General features: G+C 33.9%; 1 protein-coding gene across 3 annotated transcripts; it reads left to right on the top strand.

Moving 5' to 3' along the window:
• Positions 1–808: 808 nt before the first annotated feature.
• Positions 809–11,823, top strand: LOC102602815 (uncharacterized). Of its 3 annotated transcripts, none has more exons than XM_006346208.2 (7): positions 809–923; positions 1,000–1,092; positions 1,257–1,370; positions 6,504–6,699; positions 8,039–8,355; positions 10,420–10,615; positions 11,227–11,823. In XM_006346208.2, the coding sequence occupies exons 1-7, from the start codon at positions 897–899 to the stop codon at positions 11,556–11,558; spliced, it is 1,275 nt and encodes a 424-aa protein (XP_006346270.1). In that variant the 5' UTR covers positions 809–896; the 3' UTR covers positions 11,559–11,823. The 3 variants fall into 3 exon arrangements, with proteins under 3 accessions (XP_006346270.1, XP_015163683.1, XP_015163682.1); XM_015308197.1 differs by having other exon boundaries at positions 6,501–6,699; positions 10,423–10,615; XM_015308196.1 differs by having other exon boundaries at positions 6,501–6,699.
• Positions 11,824–17,533: the final 5,710 nt, after the last annotated feature.

Genomic DNA, 17,533 nt, shown 5'->3' with positions numbered 1-17,533 from the left:
AATAAAAACTATTTTTAGAATATATTAGAATAATAAAATAAAAAAGAATTTAAAATAATAAAAATAAAAATACATTAAAACAAAAAAAAATTAAATAGAAATAAAAGTAATCAACTTGTAATTACACTATGTAATTACCAGCAATTCACAGCCCTCCTGTGAATTGGAGAGTGTAATTACACTCTGCCAATTACACCCAATTACTTGTTGACCAGGTAATTACATGATCAACAAAACAGGACAAACAATGTAATTACACCTAATTACACCAAATCCAATTACCAGGGTGACCTTCCAAACATGCCCTTAGGGGTCGTTTGGTAGAGTGTATTAGCAAGAATAATGCATGCATTAACTCTAGGTATTATTAGTCTTTTATTTGGTACACTTTTTCACTCTATTGTGTATTGAATAGTGTATTATAAATACTATGAATTTCTAAGTATTAGTAAAGCAAAAAAAAATTAATGCATGCATTAGCATGATTAAAGACCAATTATCCTTCAAAAACACTTTTACATGTTTTCCACCATAATGATGAAAGATATTTTTGTAAATAAATATTTTTATACAATACATACTATTTTTAATATATCAAACCAATTAATACAAAAGAAAACATAACTAACACAAACCTTTCTAATACAATTATTATTAATACACTTTATTAAACATTATTTTTATATTCTCTGCGAACCAAAATATGCCTTAAAATGAAGCAATGCAAATAAATTGGTTTATAATTAACACAAGGGTATTTTGGAGAAGTAAGAACTGGGTAGATTGCAATATATAGATACATTTTCAGTTTTAGGATTAAAGTAAACATACAGTACTTCATTGCACTCTTTCGTCTCCTCTTCTGCTGTGTGTTGAGGCGTTCGAAGCACGCAACAATGGCACCCAGAGGAAGGCCCAGAAAGGTTTGAAATTTCACCTTTTTTTTCTTTGCATTGTGCTATACTGTTTTCTTCCACTGTTGATTGGTTTTATTCGCAGCGATTAAGCCGAATGGACGCAGCAACTGATGCCATGACAGCTTTCGGATTTGGCGAACGGCTTGTTCAGAAAACAGTAAAACAACTTCTGAAGGTAAGCGTTAAGAATCTAGTGGGTTTCCCTGTTTTGGATGCCTACGTGATTTTGGAACCATGGAACTCGTTAATCCTGCGATTTTCTGGATTATGCGTTCTTCTTCTGGGCTTAACCTAATGGGTTACGTGAAATTTTGCTTATTTATCGTCACTATTTTTAAGGAATACGGTGGAGATGATGGATGGGCCTTTATTGAGGAATATGGCTACAAAGAACTCATTGAAGCTATTCTTCGTGATCAAGAGAGCAATGATGAAGACTCTACGAAACAAAAGGTTCAATACTCGATGACTTTTGCTGAAACTTTTTCTTTGGGGAAAATGTTTTACTAATCAATTCTGTGTTATTTTCCAGCTTTGATTGGATATAATAGTAAATGACAAATTGTAATTGTACGAGGAGTAGATAGGATAGGTGGCCTGCGTTTTAGTGATCATTTTTCCTATTAAAAATTTGACAACAATGTCTAATTGTTGATTAAAACAAGTATAGCAACAGTGTCTGTTGATTGAAGCCAATTATAGGTAGTAAGAGTTGGGATATTTGTGCATGGGAAGGAAGATATGTTCTGTTTTGGTGGAAAATATTTTCCTTGAAGAGAATAGTTTTCTCAACATAGAGAAATACTAAAATATAATTCCATCAAGGAATATATATGTTTTGATAAACATTTTTCGCTGTACCAAATGCTCCCAGTCCTACAATTCTGAGTCTTGCTATGAATTTTACATGTATTAAGAAGCATAAACCTGCAGCTTTTAAACACTGTTCATGAGAAGGCAGATTGTAAGCATGACTTGGAAGTTTCTTTTCCACCTATATCAATTGATAAATTGATCATTGGGACTCATTTTGTTTGACAGCTAAATTTGTTCTTATTATGAATGTTGAAAAAGTTTGTCTAATCAGTTCTATCTCCATTCATTCAACATAGCTACATACCCAAATCACATTACAGTATTTTTTAAAAGTAGAATCAAAACCTTTTACTGTAAATGAAATATGATTTGTGAAACCCTGTTTTAAGTAATGTATACTGACCTATATAAGCATATTGGATAAACTCATCTTACTATATTGGAATCCTTTATTTTCTTATGTAAGATATACCAGTAGGGTAGAACTAATTCTGTCCAACGTATATTTGAAGATAAAATTGATTGTCAAACTGATGATTATTATTTCCTTTAGTTCGATGGATCTGAAACTATTCTACTGGTCTGTATATCCAAGTAATAATCCCTTCTTTGAACTGGAATCTGCTAGAGAAGTGTGTCGGTTCAATCTATTAACAAAACTCCAGCAGAAATATATTTTAAGAAATTACTAAAAGTCGGTGATGTTCCTTACAGCTATATTGCAAGCTTTTCTGCTAAATGGAGTTGAAGTGGAAATTGCATGTTTATGCTTGATCCATCAAATAGAGGGCATTGTTTGTCTTTATTGTAGCATCCTGCAGGCTGTGTCCTTGTGCAGGCTGTATCCTTGTGTCATCTAACTGTTGGTGAAGAACTGTCATCATGTCAAGTGGAGTCTACTGCTCAATTTTCCTCATTGCTTGTGTTTTGGCTGCTTGTGCCATTCATGAATTGTATCTCGTGTTTACAGTAACCTGTGGTCTGTCAAACGTCTCCACTTCTGTTGGAGAAAATGGTTCCTTGAATTTGTTAAAAAATATGTAAACCATCTCATTTAAATCAATAAAGGTGGATCTTACCAGGGTGTATCTATAGGTTGGGGAATGGGTTCGCGTGAATCCATGCTCCTCTTCATAGACCATGTATAACAATGCTATATTTTTTTAAAACTAGTTTTAGGGTACACACACTGCGCATGTACATGAGTACAACTTCTAAAAATTACATAGATAGGAGTATTATACAATGTATTTGAGTTCCCAAAATAATGAATATTGATGTCATTTAGCTTTAGATCTATAAGAAAGAGATCCAACTCCAATGAAGTCCTCAGATACCTTATTATGTCTGTGGACTTCTATGAGAATATGAAAATTATTATTTTGTAACCTACTTAAATAAGCAAGTTACTGAAGTACTTTTGTCAAGATTCTTCAAAGATTTGTTGAATAAGACAAAGTACAAATATGAGATGTAAATGTAGTATACTCCACGATTTCAGTGTTACCTTTTATAATCTTAAGCATTGAAATTTATTAAGTATTATTATTGTAAACCTATTAAAGACTAAGTCCTCAATGAGATTTAACTTTTTAAATATTCTTGTGACATTGTATTTCTTTTTCTTATATTAATTTAAAGTTAAAAAAGAGAGAGTACAATATCATAATTAATTTAGACTACACCATTGCTCAACCTTTTTAATTGTGTCTGGGTTATCCATTGTGTCTAGTCCTTTAAGCCCCAGCCCTATGTAGTATGTAACAAACTTTAGCATAACAAAATTGTTTTACTATGTCACTTTCAGCTCCTGAAGTTTTAGCTACCCAGTTGTTGTTTTTTACCTGTTTTCTTGGTGCATTTTCTAATGTTAAAAACCTTGCAAATTACAGTAACCTATGATGCCAATACTTGAATTGAAGTGTAGTTATAGAAGAATCTATTCCAGTATGAAATTTTTGTTATATTTGAAGTCATAAAACTAAAGACATAATAATTAAAATATAATTTTCGAATGTGAAATTTACTCTACATATAATAAAGAAGTTTATCAACATTTCCCTAGAGCTTACCATTATTTAGGTTGAGAGATAGACAAACAGATAGATAGATGGACAAACAAATAGATAGATGACCTTATCATTTACTCCCTCCATTTTAATTTGTTTATTTAGTTTTGACTTGGCGTAGAATTTAAGAAAGTAAAGAAGACTTTTGAATCTTGTGCTCTTAAACTAAAGATATGTAGAATGTACCAAAATATCCTTTAATCTTTTGGTCTTAAATATGTCATGTGGAAAGTTGAAATTAAAGAGTTGCCAAAAGAGGAAAGAGACTTTCTTTTTGAAATAGACTAAAAAGGAAAGGAAGCCAAACAAATTGAAACGGAGGGAGTAATAATTTTCCTAATATTTAGGACTTTGAAATCAATTAATATATATAGATATCTTAAACAAGTAACACCTAGAACTGCTTTTAGCAGTGTTGATTCACATATCCTGCAGACTGCACTAATAATGAATGTATATCTGTGATTAAAATATATCTCATCACAATCCTTCATGAAGTCCAAGACTGAAAATTATGGTTTTCCAAAGCTTGTAGTTTCCTCTTCTGTATTACTTTCAGAGGCTGGTTTTCACATTCCAAAGGTAGGAATGCAAACCGATATCCATGTGAGGCAAAAATCTAGCGCTTCATTATTGTGGCGGTATTAATCACATCATAGAGTTACTTTTGGGCATGCCTCACCTTGTGTTTTGTTGAGTTGAAACAGTACTTAGAGCCTGTTTGAATTGGCTTATTTTAAGTGCATTTAAGCCAAAATAGATTTTAAGCACTTTTGAAGTGTTTGGGCAAATTTAAAAAGTGCCTATAGGAACTTTTTCCAGATTTGTTTCTAATCTGTGAGAAACCTGATGCTAGAGTGAGTGATTGTTGGACAGAACATGGATGGGACATATCTTTAAGAAGACTACTTAATGATTGGGAGGTGGAGAGGGTGGCTGCGCTACTGGGAAAACTAGCTGGAATGATTATAACCAGAATAGCAATAGACAAGATCCTGTGGAAACATAGTAATGATGGAGTTTCTCAGTCAACAATGCTACAAAAGAGGACTACATGGGATGGCAGGGGGTCCAAAATATAATTGGAATTACTTTTGGAAGAGTGACATTCCTACAAAAGTAAAGTGTTTCACCTGGTTAGTGATAAAGAGAGCATGTTTAACAGAAGAAGTTCTACAGCAGAAAGGCAGGCAGCTGGTCCCTAGGTGTTTTTTGTGCAACTTGACAGGGGAAACAAATAACCATCTCTTCCTGCATTGTAAGTATACTGCTCAAATTTTGGAACCTGTTTCTCAACATCACAAGCATGAGCTGGACAATGCCAGAACATACATCAGATCTGTTGAGCTGCTGGATTAGGAGGGGAGGCAGTAAGAGTCAAAAGAGATGGTGGAAGCTAATACCATCATGTGTATGGTGGTCAATCTGGAGAGAAAGAAATGGAAGATGTTTCGAAGATAGATTCAATTCCATCCACAAAGTTAAATGGAATTGTATAGTATCTCTACTTTTTTGGTGTAAACAGCTTTGTATAGATGATATAGATCAAATTATAGATTTGATAGGAAATCTGTAATTATTCCTTTATGGAGGTAGCCAGCATACCCTTAATGCTGAAAACTTCAACCTTACCAGTTTCAAAAAAAAAAAAAAGTTTTAAGCTACAATGGTAAAAATAAGCCAAAAGCCATAAGTTAGAGCTTTTGACTTATAGGTCAAAAGACAAAAGCCAATCCAAACATGCTCTTACTTTTTGAATCTTGGGGCTGTGCAGAGAGAGCTTGTCATGTTTACTATCTTGATTTCCTAAGGAAAGAATGAGAAGATGGAAGGCTTGCTTTGTAGAACCTGTTAGGATAAATTCTTGTCCTTTATGCTTCACAGTGACATACTATTTATTCAGTTTTATCTGTTATTCTTAATTGGTGAGTGTGCTAGATGATGCAGTCATTTCTTTCTTCTCTTGTCGTATTTATTTGATCTCGTTCTTTACTCCTCAGTGCTTTCTCTTAGTGAAATTCATCCAGCTCATCTTGCTTACCTTGGACTCTCAGAACTAAAGGAAGCATCTTTTGTTCCCAGCTTTGTCTAAAATCGTCACCTGGCCTTGAGACTGTCGGCTATTAACAATACGAGCCGCATCTGAATCAAGTCCACTAGGAAATTAAGCTTTCTTTCTGCTGGAATTGCTAATCTAACATACTTCTACTTCCACCATTGTCCTTTGTATGCATCTTTATTATTCATAAATCAACTCATAGATTGGCTTCTGTCCTTTATTTATTTGTCAGCACTACAAAATAAACAGGAAACAAGAAGCATGATATTTTTTTTTTGAGTGAAACTCTAGGATCTATATTTCACTTTTGAACAAATATATAGTTCTACAACTGGTAGCCTAAACTGTTTGATATCTATAACTACACAGCTGAGCTACATTTTCTTATCTTCTTTGGATCAGATATTTTTGTGAGTCTTGTTCAGGGTACATTAAAATGTTATTTCTGGTTAAGCTTGTATATATAGGGAATCAGCTATATGGTTTAATCTGTGTATACATGTAGTGCCAGTTACATGAAATGATTGTTGATTCAAAGTTTTCACCTCTTCTTCAATATTGATATGATTGTTACTTGATATCATTGCCGCTAGAGTTGTATATGAATATGATGGATTAGCTAAAGACCTTGAATTATAGCAGGGTGTCTCCTCACAAGTGGAAAGAGCAGAAGACCCTGCTTTACAAAGCATCCTTGGTCCCTCAGGCACTCTCGTTGATTCCACAGACAACAAAGCTGGTACTACTGTCGGAGAAACGTCATGCTCTGAGCTTGTCAATGCACCAGCATCAATATATGTAGAGCTATGCAGAAACAAACAAGACATTTGCAGTACTGGTAAGGAACTGTTAGTGTGTACTAATTCTGCTGCTTGATTTGTCTAAGTTTCTGTTTATGGAGTAGCAATTTAGCTATCAAGCAATGGAAATCAGTTTAACAAAGTAGAAAAACACTTGGCCAAGCCAATACATGAGTAACATTCATCCCAATCAGATAAATTAATTTAGTATACCAACAAATCAAGGAAGATTAGAATACTTGGATTGCAAGTTCACTGACGAAACTCATGAGGCTGATGGGGAAGTGAGGCTTGATACCCAGGGTGGGGAGATTGATGATGATGTCACACATCGTATTGGTGTAGGGTGGATGAAATGGAGGCGCGCATTTGGAGTGATAAGAAGGTGCCACCAAAACTTAAAGACAAGTTCTATAGGGTGGTGGTGTGGTAGTTTGACCAACTATGTTGTATAGGGTGGAGTGTGACCAATTAAGAACTCTCACGTTCCAAAGATGAAAGTAGCGGAAATGAATATGTTGAGATTGATGTGTGAGCTTACTAGGGAAGATATGATTAGAAATGAAGATATCTAGGATATGATAGGAGTGACCTCAGCGGAGGATAAGATGTAAGAAACGAGGCTAAGATGGTTCGCGCATGTGATGAGGATATGCACGGATGCCCCAGTGTGGAGGTGTGATAGGTTGACTATGGATGGTTTCAGAAGAAATGGAGGTAGGACAAATAAGTATTGTAGAGAGGTGATTAGACAGGAAATGACGCAACTTCAGCTTACCAAGGGTATGATCTTAGATAGGAGGCTATGAAGGATACGGATTAGGGTAGATGGCTACTAGATAGTTGAGAGTTGTCTCACTTACTGCTCCATAATAGTAGTTGTAGTTGTTTTTTGGTCTTCGATTTCTGTTACTATTTGTTTTTTCTTATACTTCGATTGTAGTGTTATTTCATTGTTGTTATTGTTCTTGTTTTAGAAGGCTTTGTCATGCTATCTTTAGTATTTTATCATAACTCTTCACTTCCATATTTCTTTTCCCAAATTGTTTTTCTATGTTATTTTCTTGAGCTGAGGGTCTATCGGAAACAGTTTCACTACCTTTTAAGGTAGGGTTAAGGTTTGCCTACACTACCCTTCTTAGACCCTACTTGTGGGATTACACTGGGTATGTAATTGTTAACAGAATAAGGAAGATATAATATTGCATTCTTTTCTACCGCAGCATTTAATTTTTTTTTCTTTTTTCGCAATAGTCCACTCGTGCTGAAACTTGAATGTAAACTCTTGCTTCTTTTATTTATGAAACAGTAAGAGTGCCTATATGACTTTGAGGTCCATGTTACGAAAATTTCCCTAATAACCCTGTTTTGCATAAGTATTTTGCCCCCCACCAGTTGAAGGAGATGGAAATAGCTGGAAAGACGTAGTGGAAGGCCAAATCTCTACCCAGAAGGAGATGGGTAATGCTGTTTGCTGTGATGGTGGGAATTCCAAGAATCAAGTGCAATCAGGGAGTAACTCTCATGATTTTGCTTCACCTCCAACTTCCTCCCCCTGCCCAGTTAATTATTTGAAATTGTGTTCTGGGAGTCATGTGCAATTAGGGAATGACTATCCAACTGCTTCACTATGCCCGGTTAATCATGTCGCCCCTCCTGTTGATCATCACCCTACAGCTCTTCCTTCCTCAAAGGTAATCACAATATTTAGTTTGCTATTTTTTTTACATGGATTAAGAAGTATGAGTCAGTAGCCTTTTAAACAATGTTCATGATAAGTCATATTGTAAGCAGGACATGAAGTTCCCTTTCCAAATATATGAATTAATACGTTCATACTGTTTGATCATGAATGGTTAAAAATCTGCCTATTCAGTTTTACCTGTATACATATATTCAATATGCAGGAAAACAGCTTCCTGCAGGCTGTATACTTGTGTCATCTAATTTTATTGATGAATAATTGTCATTATGTCATGAGGAGTCTATTGTCCATTCTTCCTCATTGCTATTGTTTGGTTGCTTGTTCCTTTCATGTATTATCCCTCGGGTCTTCTATAACCTGTGATAGTGATTATTCCATCATGTGGTCTCCTTTGATGTTTGGAAAAATGGTTCCTCAAATCCGTTAAAAGATATGTAAAGCATCTCATTGAAATCAATATAAGTGGATCTTACTGCTAACTTAGGTTGCTCTAATCAATCATTTACGTGTCCTAGTATGAGGATCCACACGGTCATTTATAAATTTCTTTGTAACTTGATCTACTTGAGTATTTTGTCTGGGCATGATTTTCCATGGCACAAATAGTAGATGCTTAGAGGGAATGATTTTCTGTGGCACAAATAATAGATGCTTAGAACTGCTTTAAGCGTTGTTGATTCACATATCCTGCGGGTCTGCACTAATAATGAATGTGTATTGGTGATTAAAGTACATCTTATCACAACCTTTCCTTCTAGTCCAAGACTGAATGTTATGGTTCTGCAAAGCCAGTAGATTCCTATTGCAGAGTCTGATTGGCACATCCCAAAGGCAGGGAATATTACACTATGTAGAGCTAAATCTGTATGAGGTGCTAATCTAGCATTTCATTGTTGAGGTGGTATTAGTCACCCCATAGAGCTACTTCAGGGAATGTCTTGTGCTTGGTAGACTTGTAACAGTGCTTACATTGTAATTGTGGGATGGTGCAGAGAGAGGTTATCATATTTTCTACCCTGCTTCCTCCGGTATGAATGAGAAGATGGAAGGCTTGCTTTGTTGAACTTGTTAGTATAAAAATCCATGTCCTTTATTCCGCTCATCAACTTGCTATCTATTCATGTCTGCATATTTTTGACAATTGATTAGATCATGCTAGATGAATATTGGACTGAGTCTGACTTAAATGAAGCAACATGACAATAAGGATTTATATAGCCGACCCAAACTTGAATGAGGCAAAACTTTTGCTGTTGATTTGAGCATGCTAGATGATGTAATCACTTGTTTCTCTTATCGTGCTTATCTTTTTTTCTGCTTTACACCGAGTGCTTTCTCTTAGTTTGACTTTATCCAGCTCATCACACTTGCTTCCCTTGGTCTCTTAGAAATAAACGAAGCATCTTTAATCCCAGCTTCCTCTAAAACAATCACCTGGTTCTGAGACTGTCAGCTATTAACAATAAGAGCTGCTTCTGAATCAAGACCAATAAGCAATTAAGTTTTCTTTTTGCTGTAAATGTGAACCTTAAAGAACCCTATTTCCACCCTTGTCCTCTGTATGCATCTTATGTGTCATAAGTCAATTCATAGATTATGCATCTTATGTACCATAAGTCAATTGATGGTGTCTTCTTCCTTTTATTATTGGTTAGTACAACATACCAAAGAAGAAACAAGACACATGTTTTATTTCTGAGTCGAACTCCCGGATCTATATTTCACCTTTGAACACATATAGTTCTTAGACTGCTAGTCTAAATTGTGTGATATTTTTAACTACACGGGGCTGAGCCACATTTGCTTATAGTCTCCATTCGGGGTACATTTAGTTGTTATTTCTGGTTGAGTTTTGTATAAATAGAAAACTAGCTACAGGTTCATATCTTTATTGCATCGAGTGCCGAGTGCCAACTGCCAACTATATGAAATGCAATGACGCTGATGAAAATTTTCTTCTCTCCTTCAATATTGATATGATTATTACGGATGTTCATTGCACCTTGATTAATATATGCATATACTGGAATAGCTGAAGACTTTTGAGTTATAGCAGGGTTTTTCCTCACAAGGTGAAAGAGCAGAAGACCCTGCTTTATTAAGTACCACTTGTCCTTCAGGCACTCTTAATTCCACAAACAATGAATCTGGCAATACTCTCGGAGAAACAGGATGCTCTCAGCTTGCTGATGCAGTAGAACCTACACACGAAGAGCTTTGTGGCAACAAACAAGACATTGGCAGTACCGGTAAGGAACTGATCATCTGTGCTAATTCTACTTCTTGATTATGTGTAATTCGTCCATGGTGTAGCCATTTAGTTGCGAATGCCAAGGAATGGAAATCAGCTTAACAATGTAGAAAAACATTGAATCTGGCTCCCTGGCCATTCAACAGGAGATTCTGAAAATGCAGAGTGCTTACTCCCGGTAATTATATTGAAGCGCATAATTGGTTCAAGATCACGAGACGTTAAGAATAAAAGAAGACCCCATTTATTTATCATCCTTTATTTAGAATCTTAGCCTATTATTTATTTATTTATATTTCAGATATTGTTTATTATTAATTGTTTGTTGGACCCATCAGATCAGTTAACTAAAAACCAGATCATTCCTTTGCTTTTGGAAGACAGCCACATAGTTTCATTATCTCTCTTCTAAGCCTTCTATTTCACTTTTACTCCATCTGTCATCTTTTAGGAATAGAAAAACATCCAAGTCATAGACCAATAGATTAGGGAGGCTGCACTATTGCATATTTTTTTTTTTATTGCAACTGCAGCAGTTACATTCATTCCAATAGTTCAGTCGTGCTGGAACTTGGATTGTGAAATTTCCCTAACAACCCTGTTTTGCAGAAGTATTATGTCTCCCACCAGCTGAAGGATGTAAAGACATAGAGGAGGACCAAACCTCCTATATCAAGAAGAGGCCGGCTAATGTTTTTTGCAGTGATGGTGGAAATTCTGGGAGGCGAGGCAGTAACTTTAATGTTACTGTACCTCCAACTTCAGTTAATAGTGTGCCTGCCCCTGCTGATCATATCCCAACAACTCTTCCTTCCTCAAAGCGAGTTTGCCTTCAGCCACCAAGAAGGTCATTTCCTTGTTATGGCTGGATTGAAAGTGACAGTGAAGAAGAAGCTGACGACTTCATACTATTACCACCAATGAAATGCGTAGAGATTTAGTAAATAAATAGTTGGGTTGTAGGGGATTGCTTATTTAGCCAAAAGACCTTTTCAATCACCATGCTTGCTGCTTCTTCCATTTAGTTTCTCTTTTCGGTTATCATAAGTAATAGACCATACATGAACCTTACGGATGAACTTCCAACATGGATGCCAGAGTTCATTTTTCCTTATGTAATATCTCTACAACCTATCCAATATGACAGACAGAAACTGTTGCTAGGGTAACCAACTGAATTCAATTCGAGATTGGTTTTGCAATTTATTGCGCTTCACAATTTGGTTTTATTTTACAGAAAAAAGGTTTAAAATGTCCTCAATTTATTAGAAATTGTTTAAAATGTCCTCCTTCCGCCTATTGGATTACTTTTACCCCTCCCTTGTTTATTGGGTCAATATGCCTTAAACCTATTAAAAATAGTTTAAATTTACCCTCTTTGTACCATAAAAATTGTTTATCAACTATTAAATACTAGAATAATATTAATAAACTAGATAACTTACCCGCGCTTTGCGCAGTAATCCATGACCTCATTAAGATGATGAATAATCATTTTCTAATATCTGAGTATTAGAATATTGGCATTGTCACATATATTAAGAACTTGAAAGATTGTAAGATTCTTACTCTTCAATGAATTTTATCTTCTACATATTTTCAATTATAATTTTTTTTTTTGTTGATATAATTGGATTCTTAATATTGAATGATTTTTCATAGATTAGTCAATTATCACTTTCTCTATTATTTGGTACATGTGCATGCAAAGTATAAGATATGCAACTTGATGACCTTTTATTCATTCTTTAGTTAGTAGCAACTAGTTTTTCTTGCTCTTCCATGTCATTGTTCATAAACACCCCTAAATATGCCATGATGAATTTATCACATGGAAGATATCAGTCCCTCGTATTCTCAAATGTGTGCTCCTTGATTATTCTAGAGCTAGTAAATCATAAAAAGATCTCATTCAGTTTTTAAAAACTTTTTAATCATATTTTAAAAACTAAAAATATTTTGAAATACATTATTTTTGAAAAAAAAAAAGAACTAAAGAATTATGAACAAACCAAGTCACATCCGATTTATTGACTATCTCAAGGAAGCTGGATAAGTACTAATACCAAATGTCTTGGCCCAAATACTACAAAATATTTCATACCATATTTATTTATATTATAAAATATATTAAAAGCAGACACATTTTCATATTGAAGGATTGTGATTTTTTTGATAGATTGTGACTTTTTCAAAGAGTTGTTACTTTTTCAAAGGATTATGAATTTTCGATATCGCCCAATCTTTACAACATTTTGGAGATATGATTAATACAACAACATTTCAACTCCCAATAAAATATATTAATAGGTACAAGTACCTTATCAAGTTGCGGCATAATTTATTATCTCTTTGTTGTCTCTTCCTCAATTCTGATTCCATCAAGAATGCTTAAAATATTTTTATAATTCAATAAAAAATAATAAAAGATAAAATTTTACAAATCATTGAATAAAATACTAATGTAAGTTGTCGGATAAAGTGATGACATAAAGGAAAAGCTCACAAAAAGGTAGATACGAAACCATAAATTGTCATTGTTGTGATCAGTTGTTTAAGAATTGAGTAGTTGAAATAATTTTTCTTTTTATATGTTGAATGGAGGAAAAAAACTACATGAAAATTATAGTTATGTTTCATTTTTTTTTTGTTAAGATCAAAAGTATACTTCCAAGGAATTGTCGAAGTTCCACACAAATAAGGGATGAAATTTATCACGAAGAAGAAGATACAACAACGGTATGATTTGCCTAGTTTTTATAGATAGTTCCTGAAGAGATGCAACCGAAGGGATACACCCGTCTGAAGGGACACAAGAGTTGAAAAAGTGGGTTTAAAGGTAAAAATAAAATAAGGATTAAAAACATAAAAGTATGAAAGAAAACATAAAATAAATTCCTGAAGCTCGACCTACAGGGAGAGGGAGGTCATTCAGAACCCGCTGGCTCCAGAACAGGGGGGGGGGGGGGCCAGAGGGGCGGCCGCAGGGGCCAACACCGACATAAATTGTCCACCCTGCTCCTGATCAAAAAGAGCGTGCGAGATTCTAAGGGTGCCACGTAGGCGAGCCTAAGATTCTCTTTTATATATATATTAGATAGCTGAAGGCCCGTATACGAGCCCAATATAATTACCTACAAATTTAATATCAATTTTTTATAGAGAAATTTTAAGTGTTTACTATTATTTTTTATTAATTTTAAAGAATAAATTTGTTAGCAAATTTTTTTAGATTTTATAGATAGTTCCTCAAGAGCAATACCGAAGGGATACACCAGTCTGAAGGGACACACGAGTTGAAAAAAGTGAGTCTAAATGTAAAAATAAAATAATATTATTAAATAATATATTGTGGATGTCTACTACACCAAGAATAACCTACATTACTTCCCTTCATTATGAAGATAAGCTCCACCTTTATGATCATTGTTCTTGTAACCTTTCACCTTCATAACCTCCTCCATTATATTCATGTTTAATGTCATGATTATGACTAACCTTTTGTATGCCTTTATGTTACACTATAAATAGAGGTATAAGAGTTCATTTGTACACACTTGAAGATTTGGTGAACACTTGAAGGAAAGAAAGTTATCTTATATTGTTCCTCTTGTCTTATATTCTTCTTGTTTTCATCTTTATATTGTTCTTTTGGTCTTAAATTTTAAAATATATTATTAGCACGAGTCTCTAACCAACTGAGATAGATGAACAAGTAATCTTTCATCACATCAAGTGCATAAACTATTACATTATTCTAATAAACAGATCATCTAGTTGAGTCAAGCTATTCACTTTTTTTATTACTTATTTGAACATTTTCGTCTTCACTTTGAGAAGGCCAAAAGTAGAACATTAAAACTATTCAAATTGTTTTCCTTTCTTGAATATGTCTTTATAGATTATTTTTTTCTTGTTGAATTAATGAAAAAAAGGTTATCACTTTGATAAGTCATTTAAATTAGGGATAGTATTAATTTTTAATAGTCCAATGAAGATTAAGAAAATTTGGCTAATGAGACTCTAATTTTTTCCACTTTTGAGTTTCTAGTATCAATTTATTAATGTTGGAATTGGTATTTAACATATTAAGGTGGGTATATTATACCATTGGTTGACGTATTATACCATTGATTTTGTATTTCTGTTACTTGAATTATGATTTATTAGTACATAAAATTGGGTGACCTATTATATTATTGATTGAGGATAAGACGATGGATTCAAGTTTCATCGCATCAAGAGGATAAGGTATTGGGTTTGAGTCCCATCAAATTATGGCCTAAAACATTTTTACATGGGTAAGACATTGAGTTTGGGTCTCAATGCGCTATTTGATGATATAATGATGACTAAGAATTGATATGCTCTTGATAAAAATCATGAAATCCGCTCAATTGATTTGCTCTATTCTCTCATGTGAATGCGGTAGCAGTGCATAATATGCCTGAAAGATGACAAGTGGTTGTATGTATGAACATGAACGTGGTAAAATATTAATGATCATCATTGTTGTAATTAAAAGGAAGAACATTATGAGCTCTTAAGATGGTCCTTCAAATGTGAAGGTAATTTTTGTCCATCAAAGTGGTATATCAAAGTGGTATGAAAGGTTATTGGACAAATTATTTCTTAAGATGATCCTTCAAATGGTAAGGAAATTTTTATCCATCAAAGTGGTATGAAAGGTTATTGGGCACATTGGGTTGGTGCAACCCAATTTGAAAGTTTTATAAATCCTCCATCCAAATGAAGACATACAAAGTGGTATTACATATAGTACTTTTAAAGTGATGTTGAGGTGAGTCAAATAAATTTGATAATGTCAAAGCTAAGTATGACTAATAAAACCTTACGGAGCATGTACAAATGGTTATGGTCATTTAGTCATATACTTTGAGTACTACACAAATATTGTGCTATGTTAAATTATGAACTATTAAAGGACAAAACAAAGAAATAATTCTTTCCTAGAAAGGTTGTGGCCATGCCCAAAATAAATATTGTTGTCTGGCAACAGAGGCGGACCCACACTACGGAGAAGGGGTGCACGTGCACCTGCTAGCTTTCAAAATAATAATATGTATATATGTATATCTATTTTGAAAAACTGGTAGAAATTATGATATAGTTAACAGTGCACCCATGAAATGCATAGAAGTGCCCTTGTGTTATTGGTTCAAGCTAGAAATATCACCCTTAGAACTAGGGTTCGAATCCAATTAAAGCTTTTTTTTATTGTTTTTATTTTAAGTTTAGCTTAGAGCTCATATTTGTGCTAAGGTTATACTGGTGCATCCAAAGTTTTCAAATCCCGAGTTCGCCTCTGTGTGGCAACACAAATTTGTCATTGATTGTCAAGAAATAAGTCTGGCATGTAATAATTTTAATTGTGACAATAATAATAATTTTCTCGTTGAAGGAGATGGTCACCATAAGAATGGTGTTGTGAAATTTGTGGTAGTACACAAAATTAATTGAGAGTTTCGAAAGGACTAATTTGTTACTATCCGAAGGAATGAAATTGTTCATAATATTGGGGTTGTAGTAAGTCTCAAAAGAAACTTTTGAAGTTTTGGAGGAATTCAAACGAAAAAAATTATTAAATTGAGACTATAGATTATGGGAAGATTTAATATCTTCAAATTACTACAACCGAAGTGGTTATAAATATTTACGTATAAGATTACTCATTTTTCCTCTTGTTTATTGTATACAAACATGGGCATGATGATGAAATCACATGTAAAAGTAAACTAGAAGTTTACTAAAATAAATATCAGTTGACATAATTAGTTGACCATTCCGATTCAAATGCGATGCAAAAGAAACTGAGAATTCACGTGGCTATATGTTGAAGAAATAAAAGATTCTTCAATAATTCTCTTTTGTTGCTTGTTCTCATGATAAAATGATCATTGTACTAGCTAAGGTTGAGATTGTATACCCTGAAATTATTTGGAACATATAAAAAGGTGAATTTGGGCCCGTTCACCTTCCATGTGGACCATTTACTATTATGATTTAATAGATGCATCTATGGTATGGTCACATATGCATTTGTATCAACTTACAAATTATTTTTTTGTAAGGTTGTTTGCTCGAATTATTAAATTAAGAGGCGAGTTTCAAACTATAAAATTATGTTGATAATGTTGGTTGGTTTAGCAGAAATTGTATGCCTCCAATTATAGCTAGTACATTGATTATGAGAACCAATCTCTCAAATAAAATTTGGTATGAGATGAGTTTATTCAACATGTATGCATCAAGCCTACAAGGTTTTCCCATCACAATTGGTTCAGGGCCAGGAACCAAATAATTTCCATCTAAAAATTTGATCTGTGCACATATGATTTTATTGCTCCACCACGCACAAAGATGGATCCCCAAATGAGGTTGGGGGTAAATGTTAGATCCTAACATTAGGGAGAGATATGCTTAGAAGTTGAAAATTATATCTGGGTGAATTATCTAGATCCTCGTTAAAAAAATGTGAACTTGAAGTTCAAGAGATAATTCATTTGCAAAATGTTGCAAATAATTTACTAGATGTATTTGCTGACTCAGTATTTTAATCAAGCTACAAATGCTCCAATAAATAGTCCTTGAAATATAGAGTCTATGGTATTCCAGAAGCGTGATAGACTAATCGATTCCAAACGTAAAACTCCTTGTGGAAGGAGAGGAGCAAATTATCAAAATGGTCATGATAATGAGGTAAGTGCTTTGAAAGCACTACGACATAAAACTTCATAAAACCTTGGCAAAGGTTCAGGTACTTGAAATAATAAAAAATTAAGATATATCAATAAGTTATGTTGTATTGGAATCGAGTCAAATGACCGTCGACGGTATCTTTGATATGAAGTAGCACTCAATGCTATAAATGGTTACGAGGATCTTAAATTCGAAT

The sequence above is a fragment of the Solanum tuberosum genome, unplaced genomic scaffold (genome assembly GCF_000226075.1).
Source record: "Solanum tuberosum cultivar DM 1-3 516 R44 unplaced genomic scaffold, SolTub_3.0 scf00075, whole genome shotgun sequence".
NCBI classification, from domain to species: domain Eukaryota; kingdom Viridiplantae; phylum Streptophyta; class Magnoliopsida; order Solanales; family Solanaceae; genus Solanum; species Solanum tuberosum.
Note: the sequence above shows the minus strand (reverse complement) of the source record. Positions and strands in the feature narration are given on the sequence as shown.

Coding starts and splice junctions, on each gene's coding strand:
- LOC102602815 (XM_015308196.1), top strand. CDS start 897: ATGGCACCCAGAGGAAGGCCCAGAAAG. Junction 1,371..6,500: donor AAGACTCTACGAAACAAAAG/GTTCAATACTCG, acceptor CTTGAATTATAG/CAGGGTGTCTCCTCACAAGT. Junction 8,356..10,419: donor CAGCTCTTCCTTCCTCAAAG/GTAATCACAATA, acceptor TTTGAGTTATAG/CAGGGTTTTTCCTCACAAGG.